This window comes from Thamnophis elegans, chromosome 4, assembly GCF_009769535.1.
Source record: "Thamnophis elegans isolate rThaEle1 chromosome 4, rThaEle1.pri, whole genome shotgun sequence".
NCBI lineage: Eukaryota > Metazoa > Chordata > Lepidosauria > Squamata > Colubridae > Thamnophis > Thamnophis elegans.
Genome location: NC_045544.1, coordinates 133,860,864 through 133,873,783, shown reverse-complemented (window position 1 = coordinate 133,873,783; position 12,920 = coordinate 133,860,864). Strand labels below are relative to the sequence as shown.

The following is a 12,920-nucleotide window of genomic DNA, read 5'->3' as shown; positions in this document are numbered from 1 at the left end:
TGCTTGGAAAGCCTTCTCCGGATTCCATCTGCCGGCCAATGTCGGCTGGCGACTCCCCGGGGGAGGGCCTTCTCTGTTGCAGCTCCGGCCCTCTGGAACGATCTCCCCGTGGAGATCCGGACCCTTACTACCCTTCCGGCCTTCCGTAAAGCAACTAAGACCTGGCTGTTTCGGCAGGCCTGGGGCTGTTGAAGTATCCAGCCCCACTTTAAGTTATGAATGTTGCTGTAATTTTAAATTGTTGTATTGTTTTATATATTCCCCCTCCCTTTTTTATTGTAAGCCGCCCGGAGTCTTCCGAGAGTGGGCGTCATACAAAACTAATAAATACAATAAAAATACAATACAACCACTTAGAGAGGGCTGTAAAGCACTCTGAAGCAATATGTAGGTGCTATCGCTATCTATAAAAGCCACTGTGAATCTAGATCAGTAGTTCTTAAACCATTTGACCCAATTACATTATCTTCATCCCCAACTGTTGTTTTACACAGGTTTTGGCAGTGGCATTCTCAAACTCCATCCTTGACTCACAAACAAGCAAATGCAAATAGCTCAACTGCCCCCAGGGTATGCCCGGATTACTCCCCCCCCCCCCCCAGTTTAAGAACCAGCGTTCTAGATTGGAGGTGAAACGGTCCTCACAGAAGTCTCTTTTCTTTCTCGGTCTTCCAGGAGACGCTTCCTCCTGTGATGTCAAATGTCCACCTCAAAGACCTGGATGAGGAGATCTTTGATGACGATGACTTTTATCATCAGGTGAGTCCCACTTGTGAGTGTTGAAGGAAAGCCACCTGACCATAGAATAGAATAGAATTACAGAATAGAATTACAGAATAGAACAGAACAGAATAGAATAGAATAGAATAGAATAGAATATAATTCTTTATTGGCCAAGTGTGATTGGACACACAAGGAATTTGTCTTTGGTGCATATGCTGTCAGTGTACATAAAGAAAAAATAAAAATACATTCATCAAGAATCATAAGAAACAAAACTTAGTGATAGTCATAAATTACTAATAAGCAATCAAATCATACTAGGAACAAATAAAGCAATATTAAATTTAAAGATACAAGCAACTTGGTTATAGTCCTAAGTGGGAAGAGATAGATACTAGAAAGGAAGAGAAGAATAATAGTAATGCAGACTTATTAAATAATTTGACTGTGTTGTGGAGATTAGTTGTTTAGCAGAGTGATGGCGTTTGGGAAAAAACTTTCCTTGTGTCTAGTTGTTCTGGTGTGCTGTGCTCTATAGTATCTATTTTGAGGGTAGGAGTTGAAACAATTTATGTCCAGGATGCGAGGGGTCTGTAGATATTCTCACAGCCCTCTTTTTGACTCCTGCAGTGTACAGGTCCTCAATGGAAGGCAGGTTAGTAGCAATTGTTTTTTTCTGCAGTTCTAATTATCTGTCCTCTACTGCATAGCCAGGTGTGAGTAGGGGAAATATCTCTAAAAGCACATTCAGATGTTCTCCTTAGACTCACATGCTAATGAACTGAAAAGCGGTACTAGGTACTCCTCGGCTTATTTCGTAGCGGACCACGGGTATCCAGCTAGTTCAGAATAATTGTGGCTGGTTGTTGGTGAACGCTGGTGTGTCACCCAAAACGTTGCGGTATCCCCCCTTTGACAAGTGTGTCACGGGTTTGCCATCCCTGCCTTAAAGGAGATCGTGTCAATCAATAAACAGACAGGCAATCGATCGCTGGGATAACTGAGCTGGCGAAGTTTCACAATGTTGGGGGACTTTGAATCATATTGTGCCCTCTGCCCTGAACACACTTTTAATTTGCTGTTCCCTGGCTTCAGACTTGAGAAGTGTCACAGCTGTCTGATCCCTCCTCCAGGGAGCAAGGGTGCCGAGGTTAATCCAAATTAAAGCTCAGAGCGAAGAGAACAACTGTCTGAATCGAAACACCTTCAGTTCCCGAGTGTTGCCGCCTGTTTGCTTAGGGATTTCCGACATAGAATTTTAGGCACGCAGGTCCCAACCTGTTCCCTTCCCACCAAAGGTGGTCCCTATTTTTCTACTTGCATTTTTGCGTGGTTTTGAACTGCTAGGTTGGCAGAAGCTGGGACAAGTAACGGGAGCTCACTCCGTTACGCGGCGCTAGGGATTCGAACTGCTAAACCTCCAATCTTCTGATCGACAAGCTCAGCGTCTTAGCCACTGAGCCACCGCATCCCATTATACCCAGTATATACATGTCCAAAAACCAATCTGTGACTTGATGTCATCTTTCATTCAAGGTTAGGGTTAGGGTAAGTTAAAAGTGTCTATTTTCTACAGAATGTTAAAAACGATAACGGTAAATCTCATGTCAGGGTTCCAAGTAACATACCCGTAGCAAAACGTAACTCTGAGGCAAGTATATTCCTTGAAGAATAGGTTTATTGGATATGTCGTATTGGCATAGGCTAATGAAAACTGGCTCTGAATATTCCAGCGGTTTTCACCTAATTAAAAGTAAAGGTTTGTCACTTTCTCAAAACAGTCAGTCACACGGTCCAATGAGGGTGCTTTCCAGTTGCTAGGTGACTCCAGTCCCCTCCTTCAGAGCACCTGCAGGAATATCCTTGGTTCCCACGAGAAAGCATTTTGTTTTGGCTACAACACCCCAACTATCTCTATTCCCCCCCCCCCTCTCTAGCCCTCTTCTCCTGCGTGTCAGCGCTGAAGTCCCAAAATGGCCTCAATCAGTCCAGCTTCAGCTCTGCTTCTGCCTATCCTTGCCAAAGGAACTTTTGTGCAATCATAGCTAGCAACCGATTCCTGGCGATAACGTCACAACCATATTTGTGTCTGTGTGTTTTTATACCCTGTTTCCCCCCCAAATAAGACTTCTTATTAAACCCAATTGGGCTTTTGAGCGCATGCGCTAAAATAGGCCCTCCCCTGAAAATTAGCCCTCCCTGAAAATATTGCAACATGGTAGCAGCCCTGAGGCGACCACGTTCGCCGCCTCCTATACCTCAAAAATAATAAGACCTCCCCGAAAATAAGGCCAAGCGCTTATTTCTGGGGTCAAAAGAAAATAAGACTCTTATCTTATTTCCGGGGAAACGCAGTATTTGTGAATCAGTTTGGATTTCTCTCCAGTCCCGACTCGCGGGCGTGTGGAGAAAACAGAATGAATTTTAAGTCTAAAAGCAGCAAAAGTTCTGTTCCTGCGTAGGAAAGGTCCGATTTTGCATTTTCGAGGAGCGCTGAACAAAAATCCAGCCAGCGACTGCCAGCCGATGTTAGCAAAAGATGGAGAGATATCTGACTGTATCTCTCTGCCCCCCCCTCTCCCCCCGCCCGCGTGGCTTTCTTTCCTTCTGACAAGCCGGTTTACCTTAATTAAACTGGTGAGTGATTAATATGGACAGTTGATCTCGTGGCTCTCATTAGGCGGGCGTTTAGGGTTGGGGTTTTGGGGTTGGTTTTTTTTTGCAGAAATTGGCAACGCCTGCAGCCATTGCGCAGGTTAATGGCGAGGCAGGAATATTATCATCGGCATGCATCTCCGAGAATGGCTGAGTAGATGGTTAATAGCACGTTTTAAAGCTTCGTTTGGGGGTTCTCTCTTAATAGTCTATGAAGAAAACGCCACCTTGTCAATCGCTTTGGGCAGTTAACAAGCAGGAACTGCGACCCATCAACAGTGGGAGGGGATTCCCTGCGTCTCCCCCCCCCCCTCCACGAGGTTGTTGCTGAGCTAGAAATAGATGTAATCCACCTCCAGCAGTAGAGGGGGGGGGCAGGGAGATCAGCCTTCCCGTCATCTCTATAAAGTTGGGATTAAAGAAGAAACTCCAACTTCCCGTAGTGCCTGGCTACCTGTACCCTCCAGGGAATCCAGCGTGGGATGAAGCCAATCAAGTGGCTTATTAGCTGGGGCGGGGGGTGTTATTGTATTTTTGGGAGGAATTTTTATACTGGGTTTTAACTGCCCAGAGTCCCCGGGAGAGAGTGGGCTGCCATATAAATTTTCTGGATTGATGGATGGATAGAAGAAAGAAAAGGAAGGAAGGACAGAGACAGGAAGGAAGGAAGGAAGGAAGGAAGGAAAGAAAGAAAGAAAGAAAGAAAGAAAGAAAGAAAGAAAGAAAGAAAGAAAGAAAGAAAGAAAAGACCAATAGAGGCTGGATGGTTGAATGGATAGAGGATGGATGATGGATGGATAGATAGATACATAGATAAAAGTTCAAATGCTTGGCAAACGTTTTCATATTTATGATCGTTTCTATGTCCCAAGGTCACATAATCGGCTTTTGGGACCCTCTGACAAGCAAAGTCGATGAGGAAGCCTGATTCATTTAATAACCGTGTTATTAATTTAACAACTTCAGTGATTCACTTAACAACTGTAGCAAGAAAAATCATAAAATGAGGCAAAACTCACTTAACAAATGTCTCACTTAACATGATTTTGCCCCATTCCCCACCCTATCCTATGTTCTGCCTGGGGAGGATGGGTTGCGTGTCAGTCCGCCTGCAGGAATTCTGCGCTGTGTCCTTACTTAACAATCCGATTCACGCGGCTCATTTTGAGTAGTTCTCTGAATAGAAACTTATTGAGATTAGAATTAGAATGACAATAACAAGAGTTGGAAGGGACCTTGGAGGTCTTCTGGTCCAATCTCCTGCTCAGTCAGGAAACCCTATAGTACCGTTTCAGACAAAGATGACTCGTGTAAGTGAGCCAAGCTGCCTGGTTCACAGCAAAAGTCAAAAGGTGCCCATTTTGCAGGAACCTAGGAGAGAAGAAGCCAATTAGATTTAGCAGTTACATTTCCCTTTTTTTGTTTTGTTTTAAACGCTGTAATATTATTTATTTTTTTAATGCTGTGGGTGTGATTTCATTATATTTGTCATCCCTAACGGAATATGTGTGGGCCTGGCTACATTTTTTTTTACACTGTTTTGGCTAATAAATTCCAGTCGCAGTTGCTGAGGCCCCATGAAATATTACAACTTCAGGAGGAGAACGGGGGATATTTGTTCTTCTTCCTGGTTTTTTTTTAGACACCGTACTAGAATGAAAAAAAGAGAGGACCAGTTCTTTCAGTAAATTAGTTTATCATTTATCCTGTATTTTGAGGCCCAGGCTCGGCTCTGGAACTCATCTGGGGAGTTGGGGGGGGGGGAGCTGGCTGGCTGGGAGGCCGTGAACCAAAAGGCAGAAAATCTAATTATATTTTTCAAAAAATGGAATGCTACAAGATTGCGTGTGTGTGTGCACTGTGTGCAACTATGTGCAACTATGTGCAAGCAATCTAATTTTTTCCCCTGTAGGTAACTTCCCTTCCATGCTGGCACGTTTAATGTTATTTTATTACAGATAGCCTTCGACGTATGGCGTATCACTTAGTGACCATTTGATATTACAACTGATTTACGACCCAATTTTGAAGTTACAACATCTCCCTTCAATGGTCATATGACAATATCAGGTGTCGGCAACCCCCGGCTCCAGAGCTGCATGCGGCTCTTTCGTCCCCCTGCTGTAGTTCTCTGTTGGCTGAACCCACTACTGGCTGGCCACGCCCCTTGCCCTCCCAGTCATTCCTTGCCTGAGAAGGTAAGGGCAACAGTAGCAGATGGAGACTCGCTCCATATTCTAGTGCAGAAGTGCCCCTGTACTTTCTCTCAGGATGGAGAGAAAGTTGCGTGTCTCCCCTAATGACCAAGGTGCGCGCAGCACCAACAAGGACCGGAAGAAGAGGCAAGTACAGGGGCACTTCTCTCCCACTCTGGAATATAGGACGAGATTCACCGATCTGCGTGGAGTGCCCAGCCAGCATGGACTTCAACTCCCAGGATTCCCAGCCAACATGTATTCCCCAGCCAGTGTGGACTTCAACTTCCGGAATTCCCTCGTCAGTATGGCTAGTTAGGGAATTCTGGGAGTTGAAGTCCATTCGTCTTAAAAGTTGCTAAGATTGAAAAAAAAAGCATCCAGTCTAGCATCTCTATCAAGTAGCATTTGCTGAACAAATATTACACATTAATAAAGCAAAACCATAAAACCCTTCCTCCTTAAGTTCTCTGTTTTATTCTTCCCTTTAAAGAAAAATAAATACAGCCGGCCATTGTAAAAGCATCCCACGATGGTCCTTCAGTTTATTTTACCACCAAATTATTATGACTGTAGCGCTTATATCCAGGGCCCTTAAGTGCAAAGGGACGGTAATTTTGTTCTCAAAGGCTAGGAAGAGAAGCTTGGAAACCCAACCAGCTTCCTCCCTCCATGCCTGCTCTCTGATCGATTCTCCCACATCTTCCTGGCACACAAATTTATCACTTTATCTCCTCTACTTCCTCACAGCCACTCCTGGATGCTAAATACAAGGTCCAACTCCACCCATACGCAGATGGGTAATGGAGCAAATCAACGTAAGGATAGCTGAGCTGTGTAAGCAGCAGCCCCGGAGGGCTCGGCTGAAAAGCATGGCAAAGTTGGCATCCGATACTGTGAGGCCGGGGGTCTTCAATCTTGGCCCCTTGTAAGACTTCTCAGTTGCCAAGCAACTGAATTTTGATCACGTGATCATGGGGACGCTGCAAGAGTCGTGTGAAAGAACAGTCATAAGTCCCTAATCAGCGCCATTAGTGACTTTGAACAGTCACTAAATGAACTGTTATAAGTGGAGGACCACCTGTATCCTGTTTCCCTGAAAATAAGACCTCGTTGGATAATAAGCTCCATCGGGCTTTTGAGCGCATGCGCTAAAATAATCCCTCCTCTGAAAATAAGCCCTCCCCAAAAACATTGCAACACAGCAGCAGCCATGAGGTGACCACGCTCGCCGCCTCCTGCACCTCAAAAGTAATAAGACCTCCCCGAAAATAAGGCCAAGCGCTTATTTCAGGGGTCAAAGAAAATAAGACCCTGTCTTATTTTTGGGGAAAACGTGTTATATAGCCTCCGTTCTGGTTTTACTGCCAGCAATCAACACTCAAATGGGCATAGATTAATATCCATATCAGCACTAGATGAGCAATCAAGACATAATAACCAGTCAAGGAATCACCAACACAGACAAACAAGCTAACAGTAAACAACTGTTGTGGCTCTCAACCGCCGGCCCCTCCAGCGGCCAAATCACATGAGGCGGTGGCGTGGGAGTTAGCGTCGGCAGCAAGGGGAAGAGGGAATTGAACTGGCAGAGATTGAGATAAAGGCAGAGCCTGGGCTGCCCATCAGCACTCAGATGGAGAGTCCACAGCCCCCAGGTCTGGAAGTGGCTGATGAGACAGGAGGAGCAGCTGGATCCAGTGCCTGATGTACGGATGCACAGAAGGCAGAGGAGAGGAGGGCAGTGGAAATCCGTGGGCCGGTCCTTGGGACGGAAGAGCCACACTGCTGCTAACAAAGTTCCACCCTAGGCCTGGGGATAAAAGGCAAGGGGTGGAGATGAATAGACGTGGCCGGCAACTCTACAGTCTCCCGGAGAGATGGACTTGTTAGCCTGCGGTGAGAGAGAAACTGGCTGCCGGCACTCCTAATTAAAGGAACGGGCTGCCGGCACTCCTAATTAAAGGAACCTTTGAGTTAACTTCAGAGGGTTTGACATGTTTGGGGAGCTGTGTCACAACAACAACAGCCTAACCAAGGAGCCACAAAGAACACCAAAACTGACAGGAACAAAGCACCGGTCTATAAGCAGAGAACAAGCCTCACTCCCTTCTAGCACTCATGTTATTACCTAGTACGGTAATGAAACGCCTGCAAGAAGCCATCCAAATTCAGAGAGCACCAGGGACCCCACAGTTCAGCCTTGAGCTATCATTGTTATCTCCTGTCCATTCACTGACTCAACAGATGTCCTTCTGTTAATCCAGGACACGCACATATACACACCCCATCCTCTCACTCGGGAATTTAATGTGTGTTAACTTATTTCACCCCACCAGGGAAAGAGACGGATGCTTCGCCCACCTTTCTCCCTGCCTGGCCTTTCAAAGATCTTGAGCTGATATAGACGGGGTGGATTAAACTAATCATAAAATGATGAAGGGAACGCCGCAACGCTCATTGATTCGCCTGAAATTAACTGTAGTACAATAAGTCTCCCTAATGGTGTTCTGCGTTGCATTCCCAAGTGGATTCCGCTTTCCCCATTTTCCCCCCCCCTCCCGCTTTCTGGCACATCAAAGATTGCCCCTTCCCCTGCGGTGATAAAGATACCCTCAGCATTCGTTCCTAAGCTTCCTTTCAGGGTATCTATATGACCAGGGCTGAAAGCTACCGGAGATGACAGAATACAGAATAATAAAGAGTTGGAAGGGACCTTGGAGGTCTTCTAGTCCAGCCCCCTGCTCAAGCAGGAGATCGTATCTCAGAGGGTGGGGAACCATGGCCCTTTCGTGACTTGTGGACTTCAACTCCCAGAATTCCTGAGTCCGGTTTCCCTCTTGGAAAAAAGCACCTTTGGGACAACCATGACCTGGATAATTGAGAATCTCCATAGAATCTCTGGAATGCAAAAGAATAACAGAGTTGGAAGGGACCTTGGAGGTCTTCTAGTCCAACCCCCTGCTCAGGCAGGAAACACTATACCATTTCAGACAAAGGATTGTCCAATCTCTGAAAAACCTCCAGTATTAGAGCACCCACAACTTTTGGAGGCAAGTTGTTCCACTGGTTAATTGTCCTCACTGTCAGGAATTTTCTCCTTCATTCCAGATTGCTTCTCTCCTTGATTAGTTTCCATCCATTGTTTCTTGCCTGGCCTTCTGGTGCTTTGGAGAATAGGTTGACCCCTTCCTTCTTTATGGCAGACCCTCCTTTAGGGCTTCAAGGCTTGTCTTGGATAACCTTGTATGGTGTTCCCACAGTTTAGCTTAGTTTCTCATCCACTATAAGTAGGAGATCCCATGTTTGTTCAAAACCTTGGCAGAAGATGAAGAAGGCAAGCTGGTTCTTATATCTGACATGCTTTTGACAAAACTTCCAGAATATAGAATAAACTCAGCGTAGGCTATCTATAACCATGGCTGAAAGCTACTAGAGATGACAGAATAACCTTGGAGGTCTTCTAGCCCAGCCCCCTTTCAAGCAGGAGATTCTACACCATTCCAGACAAGAATAGAATATGGAATAGAACAGAATATGGAATGGAATAAAAAATGGAATGGAATGGAATAGAAAATGGAATGGAATAGAATATGGAATAGAATAGAACAGAATATGGAATGGAATGGAATAGAAAATGGAATGGAATAGAAAATGGAATGGAATAGAATAGAATATGGAATAGAATAGAACAGAATATGGAATGGAATAGAATATGGAATGGAATGGAATAGAAAATGGAATGGAATAGAATAAAATATGGAATAGAATAGAACAGAATATGGAATGGAATAGAATATGGAATGGAATTGAATATGGAATGGAATAAAAAATGGAATGGAATAGAATAGAATATGGAATAGAATGGAATGGAATAGAGAATGGAATAGAATAGAAAATGGAATGGAATGGAATAGAAAATGAAATAGAATATAATAGAATTCTTTATTGGCCAAGTGTGTTTGGACACACAAAGAATTTGTCTGTTGCATGTTCTCTCAGTGTATATAAAGAAAAATAAAATACATTCATCAAAAATCATAAGATACAACACTTAGTAAGTGATGGTCATAGGTTACTAATAAGCTATCAAATTGTACTAGGAAATAAATAAAAACAATACAAATTGTAAAGATACAACCAACATGGTTATAGTCATAAGTGGGAAGAGATATTAGGAAGGAGGAGAGGAATAATAGTAATACAGTCTTAGTTAATTATTTGACAGTATTGTGGGAATCAGTTGTTTAGCAGAGTGATGGCCTTTGTGGAAATTTGTGTCCTTGTGTCTAATTGTTCTGATGTGCAATGCCCTATGATGTCGTTTTGAGGGTAGAAGTTGAAACAATTTATGTCCATCATAAAAGGGATCCATAGATATTTTCACAGCCCTCTTTTTTTCTCATGCAGTATACAGGTCCTCAATGGAAGGCAGATTGGCAGTAACTGTTTTTTCTGCAGTTCTAATTATCCGCTGAAGTCTGTGTCTGTCTTGTTGGGTTGCAGAACCAAACCAGACAGTTATAGAGGAGCAGATGACAGATTCAATAATTCCTCTGTAGAACTGAATCAGCAGCTCTTTGGACAGTTTGAGCTTCCTGAGTTGGCACAGAAAAAAAACATTCTTTGTTGTGCTGTTTTGATGACGTTTTTGATGTTAGGTGTCCATTTTAAGTCTTGAGAGATGATAGAACCCTTCCAGCATTGTCTTGATCTGCTCTTTCCCTTTTTCTTGATTCTAGCTCCTCCGGGAACTTATTGAACGCAAAACCACTTCCTTGGATCCAAACGACCAGGTGGCAATGGGCAGGTAAGTGCTTCAATATCGTAGGCCTTTAACAAGAGATAGAGGCTCTGCAACTGATAGCTCGCATTCAGATCTTGTTTTTTTCTAATAATTTTTATTTATTTCAAAAATAAGTTGTTAAAAAAACCACTACAGAAACAAAAATAATAATTAAAATGCACTACATACATCAAACCAATTAAACATACATTGCCCATCTTGGTTGAATGTTGATGAATATGTTTCAAATAACCCTAGCAAATTCCGCCCCCCCCCCCCCTTTCCTTCAGATCGTTTTTTGTGTGGAGTCTCTGCTTTTAATAGCAGTGTGGTCTAGTGGTTAAGGCACTAGGCTAGAAATCAGCAAACTGAGCTCCCTTAGGGATGGAAGCCAGCTGGGTCGTGTTGGGCCCAATCACCAGGAAATGGTGAGGTCTAATTCCACCTTAGAATGAATGCCAGTTGGGTGACTGGGTCAATCACCAGGACATGGTGAGTTCTAATTCTGCCTTAGACATGAATGCCAGCTGGGTCATGTTGGGCCAATTACCAGGAGATGGTGAGTTCTAGTTTCGCCTTAGACATCAATGCCAGTTGGGTGACTTTGGGCCAATCACCAGGAGATGGTGAGTTCTAGTTCTGCCTTAGACATCAATGCCAGTTGGGTGACTTTGGGCCAATCACCAGGAGATGGTGAGTTCTAGTTCTGCCTTAGACATCAATGCCATTTGGGTGACTTTGGGCCAATCACCAGGAGATGGTGAGTTCTAGTTTTGCCTTAGACATCAATGCCAGTTGGGTGACTTTGGGCCAATCACCAGGAGATGGTGAGTTCTAGTTTCGCCTTAGACATCAATGCCATTTGGGTGACTTTGGGCCAATCACCAGGAGATGGTGAGTTCTAGTTCTGCCTTAGACATCAATGCCAGTTGGGTGACTTTGGGCCAATCACCAGGAGATGGTGAGTTCTAGTTCTGCCTTAGACATCAATGCCAGTTGGGTGACTTTGGGCCAATCACCAGGAGATGGTGAGTTCTAGTTCTGCCTTAGACATGAAGGCCAGTTGAGTGACTTTGGGCCAGTCACTTTCTTTCAGCCCAACATACCTCACAAGGTGGTTGTTGTGGGGAAAATAGCAATAGGAAGGAACATCACGTATGTTCACTGCCTTGAGTTATTCATAAAAATAATAAAGGCATGGTTAAAAAAAAAACCTAAAATAAATAAAAATAAAGCTCTCTCCCACCCCCAACTCACTGAATCGTTCTTTGCTCTTGGTAATTTGCTTGTCTTTATATTTTATGTTGTTGCTATTTATTATACTAACTTGCCTTCAATATTAATTATGAGCCCCCGTCAGAACGGATGTGGGAAGGAGGCAGAGATGAATGAAGAGAAGAGAAACGGATCCAGGACCCAGGCAGCCTTTTTAAAATGGGTGGCAGCAGATGGTAGACTAGAGCTCACAGTTTGGAAGACAAAACTTTTCCCTCTTTTTGACGCAAGTAAAAAGGTGCAAAATTCAAGACGGTATTTGATTGGAGCCAAAGAAGCTTGTTGGGGCAGATTCAGACCGTGCATCCCTACAGCTGGTCACCCATAGCAAAAATGTTATCAGCTCAAGGGTCCTATCACTTCTAAACAGACCCTGCAGTTATTGAGAACAAAGAATACAAGTCAGTGATGTTGTGGCCCACCAGCGGCCCGAAGAGCTGGCAGCAGATTCGCACAGTGTGGAGGTTGGGGAGGAACATGGGCCAGTCCTGGAGTCTGGGGAAGGCTCTGATGAGGGCTCTGCGTCCGAGGCAGAGATGGGGCCAGGGCCACCTGACAATTATCAGCTGCCTTCGGAGTTGGAGATCAGGGGGGCAGAAGAACAGCTGGAGCCTGTTCCCAGTGTGCGCATGTGCAGAGTTGCCAGACAAAGGGAGCAGCTAAAGAACAGGGGTCGACTTGGGAGTAAGGCTACAGGTGGACGGTGAATGGCCCCTCCCACAGGGAATAAAAGAGGAGCGAAAGGGGAGTGGAGTTTGCAGGAGACAATCAGTTCATTCCTGCATTCTTGCCAAGTATTGAGGCTTCTGAAAGATATTGGCCTGGACACTCTTCAAGCCTGATAAAGATCAGTAGTTGTGAACTATCTTGAAAGACTGTGGGAGAGGAAAGACTTTGCTGGAGAGGAATTCACTGTCAATTAAATAAAAGGCTTTTATCTGGATGAGGACTCGGCTTCGTGCTGCTGGGGCAGCTTGGGGCAGAACAGGCGGTCCATTTTTCAGCTTAAGGCAAAGAGTTGATATCCTTAAAAAAAACAGACATCGTACATCTACAAATTGATTCATGAAGTGAATCTCTTCCTACTCAAATCAGGGAAATTGCACTTAGATTGAAATAACTTTATATTCAACCAGACATCCTGCCAACTCATTGAACCTCTGAGTTTCTACAATCCGTAGAAGGATTAGTGCAACAAATGATCACATTTTGAATTGTGTGTATTTAGTAATTTACACGCAAGGATTGGATAGTCAATTAGAAAACCACAAAAAAATAAGGAAAAG

The 12,920-nt window shown here is 44.2% G+C and overlaps 1 protein-coding gene across 2 annotated transcripts in view; it reads left to right on the top strand.

The window, feature by feature from the left end:
• The window catches only part of AATF (apoptosis antagonizing transcription factor), a 112,766-nt gene that overhangs the window by 64,655 nt on the left and 35,191 nt on the right, over positions 1-12,920 (top strand). For both annotated transcript variants that reach the window (XM_032216582.1, XM_032216583.1), the window contains exons 8-9: positions 676-759; positions 10,316-10,383. In XM_032216582.1, coding sequence (XP_032072473.1) covers positions 676-759; positions 10,316-10,383 — 152 coding nt within the window. The remainder of the gene's footprint in view (positions 1-675; positions 760-10,315; positions 10,384-12,920) is intronic.